This window comes from Sprattus sprattus, assembly GCF_963457725.1.
Source record: "Sprattus sprattus genome assembly, chromosome: 8".
Classification (NCBI taxonomy): domain Eukaryota; kingdom Metazoa; phylum Chordata; class Actinopteri; order Clupeiformes; family Clupeidae; genus Sprattus; species Sprattus sprattus.
Window position 1 is genome coordinate 29105862 of NC_137927.1, and position 25457 is coordinate 29131318.

At 44.0% G+C, this 25457-nt stretch overlaps 1 protein-coding gene across 1 annotated transcript in view; it reads left to right on the plus strand.

The window, feature by feature from the left end:
• The window catches only part of gabra2b (gamma-aminobutyric acid type A receptor subunit alpha2b), a 31482-nt gene extending 15381 nt beyond the window's left edge, over positions 1–16101 (plus strand). The window contains exons 6-8 of the mRNA XM_080844138.1: positions 6346–6498; positions 11427–11629; positions 15622–16101. Of these exons, the coding sequence (XP_080700264.1) occupies positions 6346–6498; positions 11427–11629; positions 15622–15906 (641 nt within the window). The 3' untranslated portion in view covers positions 15907–16101. The remainder of the gene's footprint in view (positions 1–6345; positions 6499–11426; positions 11630–15621) is intronic.
• The last annotated feature ends 9356 nt before the right edge of the window (positions 16102–25457 follow it).

The following is a 25457-nucleotide window of genomic DNA, read 5'->3' on the forward strand; positions in this document are numbered from 1 at the left end:
CCATCACCATATTCATGGATCTCATGTAGTCTCATTCAGCTGTCATGTTGTCATGTTGGCGCTGGCTCTCAATGAGGTTCTCAGCTCGGGCGTGTCTGTGCAGTGCCCTCCCAGTGCCCTCCCGTCCCCTCCGTCTCACACCCACCCAAAATAGAACATCTTTTAAATGGCTGCCCCTGAACACTGGCTGCACTTTCCAGCACGGTGCCATTTAGTCGGAGTGCAAACACACACACGTTGGCACGGGCAGAAACCTGAATCAGCAGCCACAACAGGACTTTCCACTTTGCCGGGAAGAGGCCACTGGAGATGCATCTGAGAGACACATGGAAAAGCAGCCCGGGGCCTGGACACGGATAGACACAGATGGGGAAAGTCTCTTGTCTACTCTGTGCACTCTCTTTTTCTCTTTCTTTTTCTCTCTTTCACTTTCTCATTCTCATTCAGTGGTTTCACTCTCTCCCTCTCGCTCTCTCTCTCTCTCTCTCTCTCTCTGGGCCAGCCACCACGCCTCACACACACTCTTCCCTCTCTCTCTCTCTCTCTCCCTCTCTCTCTCTCTCTCTCCCTCTCTCTTTCTCTCTCCTTCTCTCTCATTCTCTCTCTCTCTCTCTCCCTCTCTCTCTCTCTCTCTCTCTCCTTCTCTCTCATTCTCATCCTGATCCTTCCCCCACTCTCTCAGCCTCTTTTTCTCTACCTCTACTCTGCCTCTGTCTCTCTGCCCTTTATCTCATCCTCTCTCTCTTCCTCTTTCTCTTTCTTGTTTAAAGTCCCTCCTCTCTCTCTCTAGCTCTCCCTCCCTGTCCTTTTTTACCAGACAGGTGAGGTGAGCAGAGCTCTGAGAGAGACAGAGAGAGAGAGAGAGAGAGAGACAGAGAGAGAGAGAGAGAGAAGGGAGAGAGAGAGAGAGAGAGAGAGAGACAGAGGGAAATGTTTTTTTAGTTGGAGAGACCTAGCCCACTGGGAGGTAGCACTCACTCACTCAGACAGGAGGCTGTGAGGAAACTCCTAAGTCGTCATGCCTGAGCTGTATGGTCATGCCTGAGCTGTATGGTCATGCCTGAGCTGTATGACCTGCTCCTGAGCTGTATGACCTGCTTCTGAGCTGTATGGTCATACCTGAGCTGTATGACCTGCTCCTGAGCTGTATGACCTGCTCCTGAGCTGTATGGTCATGCCTGAGCTGTATGACCTGCTCCTGAGCTGTATGGTCATGCCTGAGCTGTATGACCTGCTTCTGAGCTGTATGGTCATGCCTGAGCTGTATGGTCATGCCTGAGCTGTATGGTCATGCCTGAGCTGTATGACCTGCTTCTGAGCTGTATGGTCATGCCTGAGCTGTATGACCTGCTCCTGAGCTGTATGGTCATGCCTGAGCTGTATGACCTGCTTCTGAGCTGTATGGTCATGCCTGAGCTGTATGGTCATGCCTGAGCTGTATGACCTGCTGACTTTGGGCCCTTTGGAGGTGGGGTCCGTTCTGGGAGCGTTTGTGTCAAAAAGTCTTTTTATTAAGAAGAATAAAGCTCAGTGGACGATGATTAACTCTAATCTACCAGCACTAACGTCTGACAGACATGTAGATAGATAGATAGATAGATAGATAGATAGATAGATAGATGGATACTTTATTGATCCCGAGGGAACGTTTAAGGAACGTTTCAACGCCAGAAAGCTATCGTCAATCAAAGATCACTTGAGTCACCTGAACTGCTTGTCTTCACCTCTTCTCCACATCTACATGACTTCTGTCGCCATCAGATGTTTAAGAGTTCTCAACATTGTACGTACATGGAATATCAATTTCATTCAATTTTTAAAAACCACTAAGAAGGCGTTCTAACCCGAAATGTATTGCCCTGTTTGTATGATACATGCAGATGATCAGTGAGCATCTGACGGGCTGATATTTAGCATTAGAAAATGAATGTGTGAGTCAGTCTGCTGACGCATCTCAGTGATGCTTAACACTCTAAGGTCCAAGGCCTTTGAGACTTTTCTAAGTTGTCTGTCTTTCATTGATGTTTTTGTACATTTTGCTTAACTAAAAACATTGATGCACAAATGGAATACATGATTCTATTCTAGAAGACCTCAGCAATAATATTAGAAAAGGGTTCAATGTTTCCGTGGTTGTTCTTTTTATGTCTCTAAGACGAAAACTCAAAAAAAAAAATATCCCGGACGAGGGATATAGACCTTTTAGTGTTAATGCGCCTTGCTGATTCCATCTTTTTTTTGGGCCTTTTCTTGCATACACAAAGGGACCTCGGTCAGAAACGTCCACGGCGGCAAAACCAGAAATCCTCCGTCTGATTCAGGAGCAGACCCGGGCCTAATATGGCACAGATTCAGCGCTGGTTGAGCATGATATTCACCAGGCCAGGGCTTGATTGATTCCAATGTCAGCGGATATCCAGGATCACAAAGAAACGTTACAGACACATCAGTCTCTCTCTCCGAAGCGTTCCATGGCAATCCCTGACAGAGGCGTTAAGCTTTAAGTGCGCTTTCATCATTTCTCCTGGAAAGCCTTCCCCTCACGTTGGGAAACCCCTCCATTGTATCCCCACAGCCTGTCATCCTCTGTACGGTCACCGTACCCTTAACCCCCCCAACATGCCGCTTTGTGTTCTCAAGCTGAGCGCGCGGTTGAACCATTCGGCACATCACCACTCGGCACATCACCACCAGTCTCTCTCTGTAGGGGCTTTCGAAGACTTTCTAGATGGGCTGACTTTGGATTAATCATTCATTATGACAGTGTCAGTGGGTAGTCTACCGTGCGGCGGAATCTAGGTCGATTGGCACACTTGAATGTTCACTTGAGCTGAAAGGGTGTTTGGGGACATCTTGCATAGCGCTGCGAGCCCTGTAGCCACTTAACAGGGAGAGAGAGAGAGAGAGAGGGAAATGAATGAGGGGAAAAAAAGCTTCATGTTGTTATGTTTCACACTCAGTTAAATTGGCCTCATCTCCAGTCTCAAAATGGACGCAGCGTGTTGGAGTTCATGTTGGGAGTTCCAGTACAGATCTGTTACCTGTCTGAGCAGGTAGCGGTGCAGCTGCTGTGATGGTTACTGATGCGTGTGTGTGTGTGTGTGTGTGTGTGTGTGTGTGTGTGTGTGTGTGTGTGTGGGGGTGCGTGCGTGTCTCTGTGTGTTTGTTCTATGCCAGTGCCATCAGACAGGGATATCCTCTTGCTCCACTACAAACCTTAGTGGAAGTGTGTTTTGTGTTGACTTTCAAAGGTCATTTATCCTTAAGAAGAGATAGATGTTGACCTCTTTTCCCTTTCAGGCATGAACACACACTCACGCATACATGCATATGCTCTCTCGCTCTCTCTCTTTCTCTCTCTCTGTCTATCACTTTCTGTCTCTCTCTCTCGCTCTCTCTCTCGCACACACACACACATTGCATAACTTAACCTACATGTAGTAACATAAAAAGACACACACATGCATGCTCACGCACTCTTTTTTCAAAAGATCACTGACGCACACACAGACACACACACACACACACACAGACACACACACACACAGACACACACACACACAGACACACACACACACACACACAGACACACACACACAGACACACACACACAGACACACACACACACACACACACACAGACACACACAGACACACACACACACACACACAGACACACACAGACACACACACAGACACACACACACACACACAGACACACACACACATAAGGTCCTATTCAGTAGCCCTGTGAATGTGTACATGAAGGGTTCATTTCCATCTAATTGGCTAGCACTGGCATCTCTCCACTCCTAATCAAAGAAAGCGGAGTTTCGCAGGAATAACAGGATGACCCATATTCCTTCATTGACACTGTCTTCCGATTCATTATGTATTTGCATTGCAAGTGGGGCGCTGGTGTCATCATTGCAGGAGCGGCACAGGCCTCTCTGTGAGGGTCGCTCATTCAGTATCATTCGCTAATTAAGAGCCTCGCTTATTTCCGCCACCATTCAGACGCGGAGGAACTAATTTGACCAACCCGTCATCGCTCCTTCCACCATTTATTTGCTGGAGAGGACAGAAAATGTCTGATGTTTCCTGTGAGGAAATAGGGTCGAGGTCTGCTGAGAGTAGACAGAAAATGTCCGTTGTTCCCGCTGAGGAAATTGCATCGAGATCTGCTAGGGAAGACAGAAAATGGCCGTTGAGCCTGAGAAGACATTGGATCGAGGTCTGCTGTGGGAAGACAGAAAATGTCCGTTGTTCCCGCTGAGGAAATTGCATCGAGATCTGCTAGGGAAGACAGAAAATGGCCGTTGAGCCTGAGAAGACATTGGATCGAGGTCTGCTGTGAGAAGACAGAACATGTCCGTTGTTCCCGCTGAGGAAATTGCATTGAGATCTGCTAGGGAAGACAGAAAATGGCCGTTGAGCCTGAGAAGACATTGGATCGAGGTCTGCTGTGAGAAGACAGAACATGTCCGTTGTTGCTGTGAGGAAATTGGATTGAGGTCTGCTGAGAGACATCAATAAAGCTGAAAGGAGATGAACAAGGTCTTTGGAAAATCGAACATCCAAGGTTTTTTTACCGCGTTCTTCAATACAAATGTCTGGCTTGCTTTAGAGTAGTTATTGTCAACGAAATAGTAATTGTTGAAGGCACCGCCGGCCATTGAACACGCTCTTTCCCTCTTTTTGAAAAGACAGAATTGGAATGCAATTGGGAGGGATGCTTGGTACCTATTCTTTTCTGCCATGTTAACCTTCAAAACCTTTAACAGTTTAAAGAGTGAACTGACACTGCAAGTTATTATTGCAAAAATGCAAACTATTAATCTGGGGAGATGGAGACTGAACTAACCAGGTCTACAGTCTGTGCCCAGCTCCCTCTTCTCTTAACTAACACCGTCTTCCATGGCTGGGTGAGTTCACTGGCGTCTCCAACACCCTCTGCCCTTTAGACGACTCTTTACTGATTGGAGGTCTTTATAAGTGTGTTCTCTTTACACGACTCTTTGTTGATTTGAGGTCTTTATAAATGTGTTCTCTTTAGTCAAGTCTTTGTTGATTTGAGGTCATGATAAGTGTGTTCTCCCAAGGCACAATTTCTAGTCAGTTTCTTTTAAAAATGTCTAGTCTGTCATCAGACGATTCGGAGAGATGGTGGTGGCGGTTGTTTGGGGGTGGGGTGGTGGGGGGGTCTGGCAGCCGAGGCTGACTTTGACAGGGCGACCACTGGGTGATTATCATCTTCATGCTGTAATTACCATCTTCACGGTCAGAGTAAAGAAGCATTAAGCCTCTCGGAGGAAAAATCCCCCCTCCTCCTCCCTCAGTCCCCTCCCCATCAGCCTCTCGGCCTCTCACCCCCCCCGCTCCTCTGAATGAGCAAGAGCCATCGCCACACAAATTAAATTACAGAGGTACAGGAGTCTTGAGTGTACAAAGACACAGAACAGCCTCTTTGTCTGTGGATTCTTCTTCAGGGAGGTATACACACATTCACACACACATACACACACACACAAAGACACACACACACACTCTCATACAAACGCACGCACACACAGACACACACACACACAGACACACACGCAGGCGCACACACATATATACACTCTCGCAAACACACACACACGTACAGGCATTCAGCAGAGAGGACGAGAAGGCTACGGCAAGCAGTGTATGCTCACACAAAAGAGGCACTGCTAAGTCTTTGGGGATTATGGAGGGGGGAGAGAAAAAAAACCCTACTCTGCACGCTCGACAGAAGACAGGGAGTTCCCCCTCTGCCAAGTGGCAGAATCAAGGCATCCTTTTAAGAATCACAAGGACTGAGACACATTCCTCTCTTCTGTTGCCATGGACAACGGGCATCTTTCTCCCCTCCTGTCTCATGCGCTCTCCTCGGAGAGGGGTTCTCAGTTCCAGAGACCGGCATTGTGCCCACCGTCTGTCTTCGAAAGTGAACCCGTCGTGCAAATGATGCTGTCGTAATACTTTTTTTTCATGCCATTACTGTATCTATGTGGTGTCTCTTCTCATTGTGTCTTTTTCGCCCCCATGTTTCCATGAGAGTGAAATGACAAGACCACACACTAGCATTGGGGTTCTGTAAGTTCATGGCCAAACCTTTTGGGTTGCTTTGAATTCCGAAAGGGGGGAACATTTTCAGCACTGTTGGTCAGGAAAGAGCTAGGGTTAGGCGCGGCTCCTGTTCCTTGTTCCACTAATGCACCCTTCTGGATTTGTCTGTGCCCTGCCGCTCTGGTCCAATTGAATATGTAATAATTCCCAGTACCGTTGGCCTACTTACAGTAATTGATTTTCTCCACCCACACAGGCGAGTACACAGTCATGACGGCCCATTTCCATCTGAAGAGGAAGATCGGCTACTTCGTGATCCAGACGTACCTGCCCTGCATCATGACTGTCATCCTATCGCAGGTGTCCTTCTGGCTCAACCGAGAGTCGGTGCCTGCCAGGACTGTGTTCGGTGAGTGCCGAGCTCCAGCCGTCAGAGCCCCTCACGCCTCGTGCTAAAGGGCTCCGATGATCCCCCGTCTGCCACGCACCGACAGGGACTGTAACTCAAGGTGTCACGTCGGGTTTATGGTGTGTTTGTGGAGAGTTGTGCTTTTTTGAGTGATAATGGGGGGGGGGGGATCGCTAGGCTTTCAGAGGGATGGGATTGGATTGGATTGAAGGGATCATTTGCCGGAATCCTTTGAGGATGGGAAAAACACCTTGATTGTGAGACTATTGGATGACTAATACAATTCGAAATTCAATTTGTGTGTTCGTATTGAGACAGAATGAGCTCTCTCCAGACACTTTTTATGCTGCTCCAGGTTTTCATATTCTCAGGGAAAAAATGTTGAGCTTGGAAAATGTTCTTGCATTGTCTTCCTTTTGAGGAATTATGGGGGATTGAGTCCACCTGATCACATTACGGAGGTGGTTCCCAGACCTCTGGGGCTGGGGCTTAACCTCCTCTCTGGCTCACATCCAGAAGTCCTTCCGTCTCCGTCTGTCTCCCCCGCCTGGCTCTCGGGCTCTGTGTCTTTTTCTCCCTCTGTCTCTTTTTCTTCTCTCTTTCTCTCTGTATCTGGCCCTCTCACTGTCTTTCCCCCTTTCTCTCCTTCAATGTCTATCTCTTTTTCTCTCTCTCTTCTTCTCTCTTTCTCTCTGTATCTGGCCCTCTCACTGTCTTTCCCCCTTTCTCTCCTTCAATGTCTATCTCTTTTTCTCTCTCTCTTCTTCTCTCTTTCTCTGTGTCTGGCCCTCTCACTGTCTTTCCCCCTATTCCTCCTTGTCTATCTCTTATTCTCTGTCTTTCTCTCTTTCTCTCTGTCTTTCCTCTTCTCTCACTCTCTTTCTCCCACTTTATCTTCCTCTCTTACTTCCTTGGTTTCTGTCTGCCTCTCTGCCTCTATCATTCTGTCTCACTCTCTTGGGTCCTCTCCAACATCACCATTATATGATCTCAGTGTGTGTGTGTGTGTGTGTGTGTGTGTGTGTGTGTGTGTGTGTGTGTGTGTGTGTGTGTGTGTTGTGTGTGTGTGTTTGCGTGTGTGGGTGTGTGTGTGTGTGTGTGTTTGCGTGTGTGTGTGTGTGTGTGTGTGTGTGTGTGTGTGTGTTGTGTGTGTGTGTGTGTGTGTGTATGTGTGTGTTGTGTGTGTGTGTGTTGTGTTTGTGTGTGTGTGTGTGTGTGTGTGAGAGTGCTTATCCATGGCTAACACCTCTGAGTCTCTGCTCAGTACCCAGCTCACACCGCCTCCTGCCACTGTTGACTCCCCAGTGCCGTGGCCCCGAGTAATGCTCTCCGCAGCATCTGCCAGCCTGGCCCCCACCCCACACACTCACACACACACACACACACACACACACACACACACACACACACACACACACACACACACACACACACACACACACACAGACACTCACACACACACACGCACACACACACACACACACACACCTCAAACCCCTTACCCACAATACCCACTCTCCCCTCCCCAAACCCCTCACCTACCCTCCCATGTGGGCATACAAAGTGGCACGGTCCCCAACCCCTGTGCTCTCATGCCAGCCTCATCCTCGGGCTCAGTGATGACACGTGAGCCTGTTGGAATGGCCACTTAGGTTAGTTAGGGTGAGATTCAAACCCCTCAGGTTTGTGGCGTTGTGGTCGTATGTAAAGGCCGTCTCCGCAACTCCCCTGGGCAGGCAGTTAGCTGCTAAAACAGGCTAAGGCACAGGAGTTAGAAAGGTTAGCTGCTAAAACAGGCTAAGGCACAGGAGTTAGAAAGGTTAGCTGCTAAAACAGGCTGAGGCACAGGAGTTAGAAAGGTTAGCTGCTAAAACAGGCTGAGGCACAGGAGTTAGAAAGGTTAGCTGCTAAAACAGGCTAAGGCACAGGAGTTAGAAAGGTTAGCTGCTAAAACAGGCTGAGGCACAGGAGTTAGAAAGGTTAGCTGCTAAAACAGGCTAAGGCACAGGAGTTAGAAAGGTTAGCTGCTAAAACAGGCTGAGGCACAGGAGTTAGAAAGGTTAGCTGCTAAAACAGGCTAAGGCACAGGAGTTAGAAAGGTTAGCTCTAAGAGGAGTAGGAGCAGGTCTGTCAGATGGAGTTGTTGAAAGGGAGGTTTTCTCTCTCTCTCTCTCTCTCTCTCTCTCTCTCTCTCTCTCTCTCTCTCTCTCTCTCTCGCGCGCTTTCTCTCCACACCAAAGGTCATAGAAGTTCATTACATTGAGCACAGAGCCACAACCGCTTACAGCTCAAGCATGGTCTACAGTTAAGGTCCTTCACTACCACTGCACATGCTTTCTGGTCAAGATCAGCATTGGTGAATGTTTCACAAAAAGGAAAAAATTATGTTTTCTCCCCTAGGTGTCATTAACTTCTAATGGCTGTGTTTTTTTTTTTTAGCCTAATGTGCTTTGGGTGTGTTTTGGCGCTGAGTTCATTTCACTAGTGTAGCTGATGAGGCTTTAATGACTTCACTGTTCCAGGGCTCGCTGTTGAAGTCCAGGAAAAAGCCTAAAAGCCAAGGAGATGTCCAGGGAGAGAGCTCATTTCTCTCTCAAAAGGGGTGTATTTTTAGATTATTGGATCATTAAAAGAATTTGCTTTTCTTATCGTTAGTATAAAACTAAACACCTTCTGAGTCCTCACATCCCTGACCTCAAGATTCCTAGACGTCTGACTTTTAAACATTGATGTCATATGTACCACTACAATAAGATTTTTTCTGGGAACTATTTTGCCAAATTTAAAAAAAAACATTAAAGCAAAGTTCTGCAAGTGTCAGCTTGCCTCAAAGAGCACGTGACCTTGTTGTCAAACTGGCGCTTTTAAAAAGCAAAGAACTCGGTAATTAATTCTAATTAATCACCCTTTTAATCTCTCTGTGAATAATGAGTGGCTCAGTCAGCCATGATTGCCGCACACCTAGCTCAATCTGCTGCCTTTGCCTGGTTAATTGTGGTTCATGGTGTGCAGATGTTGTGATATATGCCATAAATCAAAGTTTTAACAGAGGATTAAAGGAGTCAAATGTGCCACTACGTCGAATTTCTCACATGCTTAAGACCCTTATGGGTAGTATTATGGACCATCACAGCTCGGGATGGATTTGGAATGAAAGGTTGTTCCCTCAAGATGGGTAATCCCATACACTCTAGGACCAGACTGTTGAGGGTTCTTTGAGATGGGTGTTGTAGTTTATAAATCCCTTTCCCCCTTGGTTTTCTGGCGATGGGTGGTTCTGTAGTCTCATTGACAATCTGGTCAGGTCCGTCCTGCTGAAATGATGTAAACATGTTTCATCTCCCAGGAGAGGGCAGAACTCTGTCCAATATTTAGTTCCTCCCCGTCGTTTGCCTCCCCGGATCTGAAGATTAGTGGCTGTTTCGTCAATATGAATGAGCCGATGCGGAGAGTATTTGCCTAGGCAAACAGACCCGGTCAGTTGTTTGGCAATCAGTTTGTGTTGTGGCCCACCTCTTCTGTCCACTATCATCTTAAATGACCCCCCTTCCAAAGAGCCATTCATTTCGAGCCCAGGTCAGCACCACTGTATATCTCACTCATTGGAGTCATTTTTTGATAGATATACTGTATATTTTTATATTTTCAATGTACTGTATGTCTGTTGTTCATGTGAGCATTGATAAACAAATATGAGCTATATATCCTGAAGGTCAGAGGTCATCTGAGAATGATACATCTCTCTGGGGTGTGGACACAGTGTGTGTGTGTGTGTGTGTGTGTGTGTGTGTGTGTGTGTGTGTGTGTGTGTGTGTGTGTGTGTGTGTGTGTGTGTGTGTGGACAGTGAGTGTTGCTGAAAGTTTTTTTAATTTTTTTACCTCAGACAATCAGGTGTCATATTTTTCACTCAGACTCAGGGGAGGAGGCACAGGAGTGTCTGACGCCGCTGGAAACTAATTAGGAGCTTTTATTTATGCGCTTTGATAGACTTCACTGGTTCTCATGTCTACGGGCATCCCTCAAGGATTCCTCAAGATCTCTGTCTTCACACCAACACAGGAGTTACAGCGAGTTGTTTTTTTGTAATGGTTAGGTCCTCTGGAGTCCCCATGTGATGATGTCACCAACGCTTGGAGGGCCTCGGCACTAACCGTCTGTGGAGAAGACAATCTGCCAGTTAAGCCTCATTAAGGTCAATGTCTGATTCGTCCTCGCCAATGTGGGCTGCCAATGCGCTTTATTTTCCAAGCAATTAAAACAAAAATACGGGAAAGTAGGTTAGAATAATTCAAAGCACTTTGCGTCAGTTCTTTCCCGAGTGTAAAAATACACTCCTAAATAACTTTTTTCTCGCCAGAAAAGAGGATGAAATGTTTTCACAAAATAGACAGAGAGAGAGTGAGAGAGAGAGAGAGAGAGAGAGAGAGAGAGAGAGAGAGAGAGAAGGGAATACCAGGGAACACTGCAGGTTCAGTGGAGCATGAATGGACGCAGCGTTTCCGTCCAGTTGGCTAATGATGACTCTAAACAATGAGAGCAAATGTGGCAGAGAAAGATACGCTGGGCGCTGTCTGGCCTCGCCACTAGAAGTGTGTGTGTGTGTGTGTGTGTGTGTGTGTGTGTGTGTGTGTCCTGTCTGGCCTCGCCACTGGAGGAGTCCACTGAGAGTAGTAATCAACGGATGGTGGCAGCCCTGCTGGAGCTCCGCTGGGTTTATATGCGTTTCCACAATAGTGCCTGAGCTATTCAGACTCCCGCCGAATGCCCGTGCCATGGAGTTTCATGGATCCATGGCTCCTGTGATGTGCATGCCTAAAGTCAAGGACGTTGCTGTGGCTGTTATTATTTCCATCCGCTGAGGTCTTTCAATACAGATTTCACAGAAACAGAAAAAAGTCTTTACGCTTAATTTGTCTTTGTGTTCCAGGCGTGACGACTGTACTGACCATGACCACCCTGAGCATCAGCGCTCGTAACTCCCTGCCCAAGGTGGCCTACGCCACCGCCATGGACTGGTTCATCGCCGTATGCTACGCGTTCGTCTTCTCCGCCCTCATCGAGTTCGCCACCGTCAACTACTTCACCAAGCGTGGCTGGGCCTGGGATGGGAAAAGCATTGTCACTGAAAAGGTAATCAGCTGTCACGATCAATTTTCTCTGAGAGGCGCGCATTGATGTGATCGATCGGAAGGTGACAGCCCATCACAATCTATGGTAATACAGCACAGAGGGGATTTCCTGAAGCATTATAGGTTAATTATCCCTTGGTGGTGGCTACATGGGCCCAGCAATGGTGGGCTACTGTGTTTTCTTCTTCCAGGGCAGTAGGATACAACTCAAAAGCTATGGCATCATAATAATAAAGCTTTGCTTTAAGAAATAACTATGATTTTACTGTATTAACGCCGGGAAATAAGTAACCAACAGTGTTTGTGAAAATAACTGAGGTGTGTTCAGGCTTCTAATACAGTAATAAAGCCCTGCTTGAAGAAATAATTAATATTTTATTAACACCAGGAAATAATTAACCAACGGTGCTTGTGAAAGAAATAACTCATACCATTGATGTGTCCATCCAGTTGCTCCGCTCCTCTCTACACAATGGGGTGTATCTTTGATGCATCTCACTGTTGTACGCTTCTCTGGCCCCCTGTGTGCAGAGTAGGGTAAGCAGAGAGAGAGGTAGAGAGGGACACAGAGAGAGAGAGAGAGAGACAGAGATAGAAACAGAGACACGGAGAGAGGGAGAGAGAAACAGAGAGAGAGAGAGAGAGATAGAAACAGAGAGAGGGAGAGAGAGAGAGAGAGAGATACAGAGAGGCCAGTCGATGCAGCAGGCTTTTAGCTTCCTAGGGAGAGGCGGAGGCTCCATCACCAGCCCTCCAAGTGGAACAGAGAACAAATGAGATGAGATTAAAAAAAAAAAAAACGTCAAAAGGGGTAAAACAGCAGGAAAGGGGGGTTGTGGGGGGGAAGACAGGGATCTGTCCACACTGATAAGGTTAAAGTCAATCGCAAACTAGGAAGAATGCATTTAATTATACAAAGGTGCATACTGTATGGAGAGGTAGTATGAAAATGTGATATTAAGATTAATATTTAATGAATATAAACAGTTCATTAAACAATAAAGGACCCAGACAGAAAAAACGTTGGAAGATTAAGTTTAAATAAGGGTGTTTATTACAAATGAACTCAATTGTAATGTCCTCCCATACCTGGTGTGTATTGGACTGGAGATGAAGGTGTGTGTGTGTGTGTGTGTGTGTGTGTGTGTGAGTGTGAGTGTGAGTGTGTGTGTGTGTGTGTGTGTGTGTGTGTGTGTGTGTGTGTGTGTGTGTGTGTGTGTGTGTGTGTGTGTGTGTGTGTGTCTGTGTCTGTGTGTGTGTCTGTGTGTTTGTGTCCGTGTATGTGTGTGTGTGTGTGTGTGTGTGTGTGTGTGGGTGTGTGTGTGTGTGTATCCCACTGTCCACCCATTGCCCTGGCCCTCACCAGCTCCCCTCCCTCATGTCTCCTGATAGCTCTACAGAGGCTTCTCAGAGTAATGAATGGCTTCTATAAATACGCCCCGCGTCCCAATCCTGATGGATGTGCTCTCAGAACAAAACACACCATTTCAGATATTATCACGCTAGGTACTACTGCTTGTTTTTGTATTTGCTCAGGAAGTGGCTGGAGATTAAGTTGTTACGATGTTATCGCCATGACTTCAGAGACACTAAACCTCCCCCATCACACCCCCACCCCCACCACCCCCTTTGCATACCGCAGGCAAACTGTAGGTCAGTTTGCTCAGCAGGTCAATTTAATCCTAATTAAGTGAGATACATTAGACAGTAGCCATTGTGTTTGTTTAAAGGGCTGATGCGATTAGACAACACAGAAGTCTTAGCTCTGCATATATGCTCTCGTGAGTGATTGACTGGCCGATAAAAGCCGATTTCTCCTCTCTGGTGCATCCTTCTACACATGATTGCTGATCCGCAGATACAGTGCCTGGTCTTACAATGCAGGGGTGAGTGCAGAGGGGGTGAGAGCAGGGGAAATTGCCTTTAGCTAGCTTCGAGCTCGGGATGCAGATCAATGTGCAATATCTTTACGCTGGCTGGTCAGTCAGGAATGTCCGCTCATGAATTTCTGGGCTTATAAATTTCCGGAGCTCCATTCAAACGGTGCAACGTAATTCTCTCATATCGCTGTTGCTCAAGACTCCTCCAACCCCTCACTTTGGAGTGGTTCTCCAAAATGAATGATATGTGCACAGGGTTCACACATTGAGTATTCATGGACGTCTTCAGCCCATCCAAATTATATACAGAATAAATGTCATCAGGCCAATCAGATGAGACACTCTGTTAAACCCCTGTGCCTGGGAGGATAATGAGAAGTCCAGACTTTGAATAGCCTAAGATTGAGGAGAGACATATTTGGGTTCTATGCAAAGACCACTCACACGGGCCTGTATTGAAAGCTAATAACAAACCTGTCAGCTCTTATATGCCATGCAGGTTATTGTCATTCACTGGGCATAACATGTGAAATAAGATGAGATAAGATAAGATCAAATAAGATACGATAATCCTTTATTAATCCCACAACTGGGAAATCTGATGCAGCAGCAGAGGGAACAGTGCAAGGAATAGCAGGAAGCATCAGCAAAAGAAAGCTATAAGATATAATAATACAAGTTATAATAAATGCAATGAAATAAAGAGTAAGTAAAGAGAAATAGACATTGGACAATTTAGTTTTACAATGATATTGCACGTGTTTGACAGTGCATGTATGTATTCAGTTTAAATAAATTCAAAAGCATGAATTAAATTCATTCATGCACAATTCAGTTTATAGTAAAAAGTTGGGGGGAAAAGGAAATCAAATAGCTCCTCTGTAATCTTTTTTTACATAGATAAAAATGCCACTTAAAACAGTAATTCATATATATACTGTATACATAATTAATATAATATAAACTGGACATAGATGCACAATGATTAATTTCTTTCTGCATGTTGATGCATTTTATATGCATTAGTATCACTCATGCATAACCTGTGTATACCGGCAGACCCCAGCCAAATCATTTACATACCACTTAATGATAAATACGCACTATAACCCATTTGTCATGAAAATGGCTCTGCTAGGAGGGGTCATATCACATGCAGATCTAGATTCTCTTACACTGGCCTCAAAACTTCGTCCAGATGTAATTAGCAGATTGAATTAATGAGACCCCACCAAAAAGTTGCACTGTTATATCCTGTTAAATTGTTAATGGTGTGTGGCTTGGCGGTATGGTTGTCACCCCACTGCTCCTTGCACTGCTACGATTTTGCATTTAGATTGATGCATTAGCCTTTCACCAATCTCATTAATTAACATTGCTGCACTCCCAAGAGTGTATGCATCAAGCATAGCTCTTGGGAACAGGAAGTGTCCCTTAAGATGTGTGTAGGTGTGTGTGTGTGTGTGTGTTTTTTTTGTGTTTTTTTTTTTACAATCACACATTAGTAAAACACCCAATCAGATGGCTTCAGCGTGTCTCAGCTGCAGTTCCACCAGGAGGACTCAAGAAGCTCCAATTCATTTGACGTTTGCATCCACATAAATGGCACAAGTTAAACAGTAAAACAAGACAAAAACACAACACGGTATTTGGAAAGTTTTTCTGTATTGCAATAACTCAATGGAACACTCTGCCAACAGAAGTCCCCACACCTTCTCACATCTTGCCAAGCACTGGCTACTGTCAGGACAGGAGTGTTCACATTTATGCATTGTTTTGTAATTTTACTTGTTATTATAATGTTTTTATGTACCATTCCATCAACCTGCCCAGGGACTACAGGTGGAAAATAGCAATCTGCTAAAACATGGCATAATGCATTTTCTCTTGTCACTCAGGATTAATGTTTTAGTGTGCACTGTCCCTGTTTGCAACAATAAACTACAATTACAATTCCAGTTCACATAGGTCTTTTTGAGCATTGATCCCTTCTCTTTGTAAACACTGTTACCTTTATTAGCTCAATTGTATTGTGAATTTGGAAGGGATACAACTTCTCTATGAATCTATCATGTCTAACTGTCGCGCGTCTCTCCTCGAATGCTCTGCACAGAAAAAGGAAAAGGCCTCGGTGATGAAGAAGAACAATGCGTACGCTGTTGCCGTGGCCAACTACGCCCCCAACATCACCAAGGACTCCACGCTGCCCACCATCGCTAAGGGCGGCGATCCCAACCACAAACCCAAGCAGGAGAAAAAGTCCTTCAATAGCGTGAGCAAGATCGACCGCATGTCCAGGATCGTCTTCCCTATGCTCTTCGGCAGCTTTAACCTGGTGTACTGGGCCACCTATCTAAACAGGGAGCCCGTCATCAAGGACATGGTGCCCTCCACCTAAGGCGGGGCTAGAGACACACCAAATAGCCCTAGAGACTGCTGAGTATCCTGTGCACTTGTAGGGTCAGAAACTAGGCAGACTACGGTAGTTGTGGATAGTTTCCAGGTCTTTTCTTTCCTCCCTTTTCTACATATTCTTTTTTCTGCAGTGCTTTTGGACTGACATTTGCCTTTGTAAATAATGTGTTTATTTATAATGATCTTTACGTTTTGGGTGGGTGGGCGGGGGGGAGTGGGGGGGAATTCACTAGTACTTGTGTCAGTGTGTTTATCATTTCCAGTTTGTGATATTTTGGCGGTATTAAACGAAAGTTATCTTAGAACTAGTTCTTTTTTTTTACGAGAGAGGCAACATAGTATGATATCGCTGTACTGTATCTTTTTAGTTATTCCTGTTTTCTCTGAAACGTTGCCTTTCCATTGGTTCTGTGATGGTGCTTATTGTGTAATGACATTACACAAATATGTATGATCATAATTATAGTCATCTCCAGTAATCTCTTCTACTCTAGTCACCTTTATTCACCCTTGTTGAGACATATATAGGCATCACTGTATAACTCTCCATTTTTAACTCTCCAACAGAATGGATTTGTTTTAAAAGTAAAAACACATATTTTACTGACCTCATTACGACCCTTTTTAAGGTTTTGACACAAGTGCAGGTTTAGCCTTAAGTGCATTCTGCTTTAGTCTCCAACCTTCTCTGTGTTATTCTCCTGACTCCTTACTATTCCTCTACGAAAGTAAACGACTAAAGCTAAGTTTATCCCGGCAGCTGTGCTTTTTGAGACCTGATCATTTTGATACCATGGTATTGCATCTCAAGATGTCTGGCTTGCATGCACTGAATCTCTAACTTTGGACTGGCAATGAGGCGAATATTAGATGGCTGTGGGTGCTTACCTCACGTTCTTATCACTGGTGAAGTGATTGGCAGTGCATTTTCTAACTGTGTTGTACGGACCAAAACACCTGCAAGTGCTACAAGTCCAACTGCATGTTTGATAGCAAAAATAGCATTTATATTTTGTGTTAACTACCTTTTGACAACAAAGACAGAGACAGATTTTTTTCTATATACCGCATAGGTTGTCTTTAATAGCACTTGTCTGTCCTTGTATTCACAGATATATTACAGCACAGCTAATAATCACCACTAACTGTAAATAACCATGTTCTCACTAAATTGTCAGTAGCAACTCTCTCTTTCTCTCTCTCTCTCTCTTTCTCTCTCTCTCTTTCTCACTGTCGTATGATCTTTTATTGTCAATATGTACAGTTTTATAGATGTCCAGTTTTGACGAGAGCATTGCAGACTATTGCTTTGCTTAATGGTTTGTTCATCAGTCGCAGCCACGATTCATCAAGGACACAGAACACTTTTCACCTTAGCATGCAGAAAACATGGACTAATATCCCAAAATGTGATAGCAGATTACACCAACTTATTGGAGCTAAAATCCTGAATTACAATAATTACAATCAACGATTACTTGATTTTTGATCTGATTTAGTTTAGTAATTAAAATAAAACATTTACCGGTGAGAAAAGTTATGTAGAACTTAACCCTTCAGCAGTGACATCTTCAGTAATCATTTCTAAACTGGCTTTCTTTTCTGCATCGTTGGCTGTGCAGATACAGTTTAAGCAATAAAATGCAGATGGAATGTCATCAGATTTCTCATTGAGAGCCGCTGTAAGCATAAGGAATGTAATCAAACTTTTATTTTTTTAATTTATTTCCTTTCAGGTTTATTTATATATGTATTTATTCATTCATTCATTTATGTATTTATCTGTTTTCAGGATGCAGGGTTTAAAAAAAATTCTGCTCCAGTTTACAAATACGTATAAATATAATACAACAACATCTTTTTGAGCACTTGGATTATTTTCTACAGCCTGGTTCATTCTTGTGTCTTTTCTCCACATGTTGTACAAAACCTGTTTTTGTTTGTTTGTTTGTTCGTTGACATTTTTTTGGGAACATGTATGTGGGCAGGTGTCCAAAACTATTCCACCTGGTGTCTTATCCCTGCTTGGTCAGGTTCTGTTTTATAAATATTGATCTTTACTCTTATCTTCCTCTTTCAAAGGCTTCTTGCTATAAGGATGAATAAAACAAATGAATGATATACTCAGGTAATGCTTGTTTCATTTCATCCAACACTCCAAATAACTTTAAAAAAAATGACTCTATAGGTTCAGGTTTGATCAGTTATAGCAATATCAGTATAAGACAATATGCACATTATTACCAGTAAAAGCTGCTACTGTATCTATAGATTCACAAGGTACCAAAGGTTCACTACACGTCTCTGCCACTTCAGTAGCAGTTGGTTCATCTTCACTTTGATTAGACATTCCTGCAAGCCCCCAAATGAAACACCCCCCACACACACACAGACACACACACACACACACAAACCCTTGCCCCCCCTCAAACAGACCCCCCCCCCCCCCCCACACACACACACACACACACACACATACGCAAACCCTTGCCCCCCTTAAAAAGAACCACACACACACACACACACACACCCTTGCCAGAGAGACTCCAAACAGACTCCCCCCCCCCCCCCCCCTTGGTTTTGACAAGCTGTCCTCTCCCTAGAGCTCAGTGCTTGATGGTGAGAGCAGGGAGGCTTTGGTGGTGCAGACGTCAGAGATCACGGCTGCCCTCTCTCTCTCTCTCTCTCTCTCTCTCTCTCTCTCTCTCTCTTTTTCTCTCTCTATTTCCCCCTCTCTGTTTTTTTTCTTTTTCTTCTTCGTGTCTTGACTGACACAGTTGTGATGGAGTGCTCTGATTAAAACTCCTGGCCCCTGTTCACCTAGAAATGGGCTTCTAAAAACGGCAGAGAGAGAGAGAGAGAGAGAGAGAGAGAGAGAGGGAGGAGTGAGGAGTGAGGTCATTATCCTGGGTGTACCCGTCTTCATCAGTCAGCCGCTGGAGAGAGGGAGCCTTCTGACAAAAGACACGCAGGAACCTGGAAGGCCGTGTCACTATACCTTTCATGTCATCAGGAATAAAAATGAGGACGCTCCGCTCACATCTACCTGGAGATGAGAGATCTCTTTTTATGCCAAGGCTCTGAAATGGATGAGGCTGATATGGTAATTGGACGAGCCACAGGTTGTGTCAGTGAACTTGAGTGGCAGTTTTAATTAACTCATTTCGTATATTACCTTTCAGGCACTGAATCAAGGCTGTCAACGGTGAACTATATTGAAAGTGATCATTTATAAATACGTACACCTATGTTGTGGTGCGCCATCTAATTAAATTTCCTCAAAATATAATCCTCAGAATTTATTTCTTTTTTAGTCTGAGTGACGTGTGTGCTAGCCAGATTATAGTTAGGGGGCAAATATTAGCACCCCCTAGAAACTGCCAACTGTTAAGATAGCTCCCTAAGTTAAATAGCTTGGATAAGAAGGTCAACTGACATGAGACCTTGACTATGACTGTGCCATGAATTATTGCTTTATTTGAGTCACTTTACTGGAAGTCTCTGCTAGCAGTGCTGTCTGTCTCTCGTGGCTAGCGTGGCTCACGCTCACTATCCTGGAACATCCTGTTTCATGGGGGAATAGAGCCAAACGGAACTTTGCAGAGAATGACAATTTGTTACCGATTACGGATTGGTTTTAATCTGACATTGTTGCGAATTCCATGTGTAAAAAAGACTGAAGTTTGAATATATTTCACCATAACCAGTTGTGATCACAAAAGCTTCAGTTTGATTGCTCACATAACAATTCTTAAGAGCAAAGAACTTTGATGCATGATGTATGTTACTGCCTAGGATGCTAGCTACCTTGCTAGGCTAAAGTTACTTGTTGTTTGCTATATGGATAGCACAGTCTGAAGATATGACTTAACTCAGTATACTGCAATTAACAAGTGACAGGACACACACACACACACACACATATTGTGAGTCCAAGTATGTGTTGAGTAGCAAGTATCATTTTCGACAAGTTGGGACCAATATCAGTAATCAAAATATGGTATACGTAGTATGTTTATTTTTACAATAGCCCAACATTACTAATAGGTGCAAATTGCAGTGCTGTGGGTCTAAGACGATGTTTATGTATTAGTTAAATGTATTTAACTATATATATGAATGTCATAAAAACACAGTGAAATTTAATTGAATTCATGAATATGAATACTGTGAAAATGTGGTTGCTACACAGGGGACAACCAGGGATAATTAAATAGTTGCCACTTGTCTCAATTTGGTTGCCAAGGGGATCCAGGCCACCATCAATGCTGAGCTCGGCCACATGACAGGATTCTGCAGCTTGGCCAGAATGGACTGAATGTCTGTGTTCATTGTGTGTCTAAACGTCATACTGAGTGTGTCCTCTGCCTTGTGTTGGCAGTGAGTCTTCACCAGCCTAACTGGTGTTGGGATTCACAATTGGGGCCGGGGTGTTCGACTTCAGCAAGATTGGACAGAACCCCGGGTTCTGGATAGGATGGCGGTATCAGATTCTCTTACGTTTGCTGTAGGCTACTGGATCCATTTTTGACCCTGTTATACATCGACAATGCGTTTTCCAGCTGGTGCCCTTCAGATCAATCGGATTCTCTTTGTCAAAACTAAATGGCAAATAACACCTTTGCCTCCACCTACAGTCTTTCAATAGACCACAAAAAAAAGCAGCCCATACAGCACAGGATACACGCCCTGTTTTGAGAAGTGGGTATACTCAATGCTGACAGAAAAATAAGTGGGTATACTCCGTATACCTGCGTATACCCTGGACTACACCACTGGTCGTCTCTGATCTCATCCACCTATTTGGTTTGAAAATAAATATTTCACAGTGATTTTGGATAGCTAGTACATTTTCATAAAACAGACATTGCAGTTTAGTATCTGTCAAATGGGGTAAAATAGATCCTACAGCACACTGAACTTTTCCAATAATATAGATTGTAAGAATGTAAAGATAGTAGGATGATGGGTCAATGTGATGTCTGGTTTACCCTTGGGGGTCTTTTCTTAAAGGCATAGTCTGCAATTTCTTTTTGGTTTCTCAAAGTGTTGTTGACATTTCAGATCAGCAGCCAATTCAATTACAGCCCTCCCCTCTGTGGTCTTAAAGCACCTTGTTGATTGGTTGGGATTTGTTATGGCTCAGTCCAAGCCACTATGTTTGTTTCCCATTCACAAAGCCAGGACTGTCCAAACACCAGAGCTTTTTTTAGCAACCGCGCAGAACGGAGAGCTAGCGGACCGTGAGAAGCAATTCCCTGAATTTGAGGAAAAGGAAATAGGATTAGAAAAACACGGACTACCTCTGTACCTGTACCTTTGAAGGCTGTAAGGGATTGTTTTGATTTGAAATTCTTCCCACACTTGAGAGCTACAACAATATGCACCAATATAGTGAGGCAATAGTCCACCCAAACCCTCAAATCCAGTGAGGAGGATCTCAGGCATGCATACACATGCCGACACACACACACACACACACGTGTATATGCACACGCTAACACACACACACACACACACACACACACACGTGTACATGCACACGCTAACACACACACACACACACACACACACACACGTGTATATGCACACGCTAACACACACACACACACACACACACACACACGTGTACATGCACACGCTGACACACACACAATAAGAATTGATACCATCTTAATTTTGCAGTGTGACTTCTATCTATAACCTTGACATAGTCCAATACACAGTACTTATTAAAGAATATAAAGACAGGCATTATGTGGTCAGTAAACTTTATTAGACAGTGGTGATTTTGACAAACATGCTTTTACAACTGATATTCTCACACACATGTAAAAACTGTGGGAAATGAGTTATTTCATTTGTGGGAAGCTATGACGTTTGTGGAAAGTTTATTACGTTTAAAAAGTGCAGATTTGCATTACGTTGATGGTTTATTACGTTTAAAAAGTGCAGATTTGCATTATGTTGGTGGTTTATTGCATTCATGGGAAGTTATTATGTTTGTGGGTGTTCTGGCAACAGAGGGAGCTTTCTGAAAATCTATTGGTTCATTATTCAATTGTCTTTTGCTTCCTGAAAATCCCATTGGTTCATTATTCAATTGTCTTTCGCTTGTAAACGAAAAAAAGGAAAGATTGAGTTGTTTTCCCCATTGCACTTTCAGTCTGAGTGATTCTTTGGCGCTTCTATTAAGGGCTTCTATTAAGGGCATTCAATTCCCATTTAAGCCATCAATTATAGGCACCATCATATAGTTTGTCAATAGCGAGCTGGGTCAATCAGCCTGGAACCCTGAGACACAAATAAGCATGTTTCCTGTTTTTTTTCTCTCTCTCTCTCTCTTTTTTTTTTCTGTCCATCAACATGAGCTCACAGATGGCATATGCACGTGGCCTATTTTTGCCACCTTTCAGCCAGCGTCACGATAAAATGGAAGACGTCTCACAGCATTAACCCATCGACTCCCTCCCTTCATACGAGATCCGAGAAGAGAGGCTTCAGTACCAAAGAGAACTGGGTAAGGGCCGGGGGGTGAGGGGGGGGAAACAGATTGTTGTTTGGAGTGTCAGCTGGAGCCTGAAAATGAGAAGTCATTTCCATGTTATTTGATTGATGCCAAGCGCTTAAGTTGTCAACAGCTATAAACATACTCATTGCCTGCTTTCAAAAGTCAGTCTACTTTTCTTCTCTGTTTTTTTTTGGGAGGGGATGGGGGTTGTTTTACTCAAATGAACGACAAGCTCCTGTCTCCAGCTGAAACCTTGAAAGCATTGGATTTGGAAAATAATGTCCATGGATACTTGAGGGGGGAAAAAATCTCTCTGCAGGCTTATAGTTATTTGGGGCTTAAAAAGGAAGACTGTCTTTTAGACAACTCCATGACAGTAATGATATCCTTCTTATTACAACTGTGTCATTGTGCTACGCAGCACCCCAGTAGCAGACTAATAATAGGCTACCTCAGATTGTTCTTTGCAGATGTGGCAAGAATGTCTTGCTAATGTTTATTTTGCTTTATAGCTTCTCTCACGGAAATATTTGGAAGCTGTTGGAACCGTCCACTCGATCACTCCTTAGAGGTTATTTGTTGGATTAATAGGAAGTCAAATGCGTTTGCATGTGCTCTATTCTCAACTGGTTCCTGCTCTACCGAGCGTGATAATTAAAATAGCTAAATTAATGCATCGCAGTTTACTCACTCTAACTTCAAGAGAATAAAATTATGATTCAAATTTCACCATCTCACTAATTTATGCTTCATGAGGTTCACCTAAGCTGACAAACTCGAACCGCTCACATTAATTGCGTAAGTGACATTAATTATTTATTATGCTTGCATTGGATGCAGGTAATAATCATAACCCTGATTATAAATCAAGCACAAAATAAAGCAGAAAGTGTTGACAAATAAATATTGTCAAATCTTCCAAAGTGAAGAGACAAACAGAAAACAGGGTTATTTTAATAAGGAACGAACGGACGCATCCAAAGTTCACTTTAGGCACTATTGGACCTCTCATCTTCACAAAAAGGAACTTGATATCAAACAAATACTCCATTTCATAACATTAAGACACTGTATGAAGTCAGCGCAGAATAACTAGCTCATAAGAACAAAACAGGGTTTTAAACAAAAGTACACTTTAATGTATGAAATACAATGAAATACTAAAATGTGTAAAGTAAATGTGTTGGACATAAAATCATGAGAGAAATGTGTGTGATTTCAGGTGTCAGGTGAGGATTTGATCTATGTATCAGAGTAGGAAATCTTTCTCCTGACTCCCTCAATTCCCTGGTTATTGGGGAGAGTGGCTGATAATGGGGGATACATTAATATTTCTCCAGCTTGTGCCTACACACAGAGACACACACACACACACACACACACACACACACACACATACACACACACACACACACACACACACACACACACACACACTCTTTTGCGCATGCACCCACCCACACACACACACACACACACTCTTATAAGCATGTGCACACACACACATGCACTCTTATACACACACACACACACAAACTCTAACACACATTTTTGTGTGCACATCATGCACATGAAAGCTTGTACACACACACACACACACACACACACACACACAAGCACTCTCTCACACAAGTCATTAATATTGCATGAGATATTTAGCAGTCTGGCAAACTAGTTTTCAGCCCTCCAATATATTTGTTCACAATTATGATTTTAAGAAGGACTTGCAGCCTGTCAGGCACAAAAGAAAGCCAAAATGACAGAACATTTACATTCAGATTGTGCGAATGAACATTTTATAGCGAGTGTGATGATGCGCCCAATACTAGAACTGGTCTTTCTTCGGCATAGCCAGAAATGTGAGGATACCATTCTGGGAATGCAACTAGCTAGGATATACTATATTTAACTTCATAAGAAGCATAGTGAATGAAAATCCTGTATGTATACTGTGTTTGTATACTTGCACATACATTGTGTATACTGACAAACTAATATAAATGCCAGACACTGTGAGGTGCTTTGAACTGAGGCCAGAGGAGTTCAGGTGGTATCTCTTAACAGGACTTGAGTGCGTTCCATGTAATCCATTATTGTCACCTTCCTTACCGGTAGAAGGGGTCACATTCCCTGGTAATGTAATCCTCATCCCCTTTAATCAGGGCCATTATTTGATTGATACTGTATATGAGTACATCCTGTTTGTGTCGGCCGGAGAGACTGGCAACTTTCGAGTGTTTGGATCGGGGCAGCGTGTTTACGAGGCGTCAGTAATGGAAAGCGAGGGGGGATGCAGACGGCACACACACGCACACACACACACACACACACACACACACACACTCAAATTGGATTGGAATTGCGAGGCCTGGGAGCGCACGGCTTTCAAGTGTTAGCCATCTAAATTCAACATCATTCCGGTCGCTTCTGTGCACCAACCTGTCAAACATTGATACTGCCTCCCCAGGGGGGCCCCGTGCCGAAGATGTGCCGCTGTGTACCCTGGGAGAAAAAATAAATAAAAAAACAGTAGGGGGATCTTCTTGAGAAAGCCATTAGGTCTCAGTCCCTGTGCTTCCTTCCATGTGTTACTTACCAGAGAGAGCTACAGCGCTGCATGCTGGGAATCGGATTCACTTTAGGTGTCGCATCTCGTGCGGAGGCGACTCACCATCAAACGCCGCTCACCATCGTGCCTTCCTCCGTCTGAACAAATCATGCTGTCAATATGTGACTGCTTCGCTGTGGTGGGATCGTAAAGAAAATGTTTTAAAAAGGAGATGTAGGTACTGACCCAGAAGTGTGTATTTTTTAACCGCCAAATGTCAGTGTGCTCCGCTTCGCCATGGTGGCTTCACTTATGGACTCAGTAGATAGATAGACGGATACTTTATTAATCCAGAGGGAAATCCAGTAGTTCATCCAGTAGTTTATACACTTAACTTAACTCACAAACATACATACATGAATCACAATAAAAACAATACACGTAGGGAGAACATGTACACAGGGAGTGGGGGTGT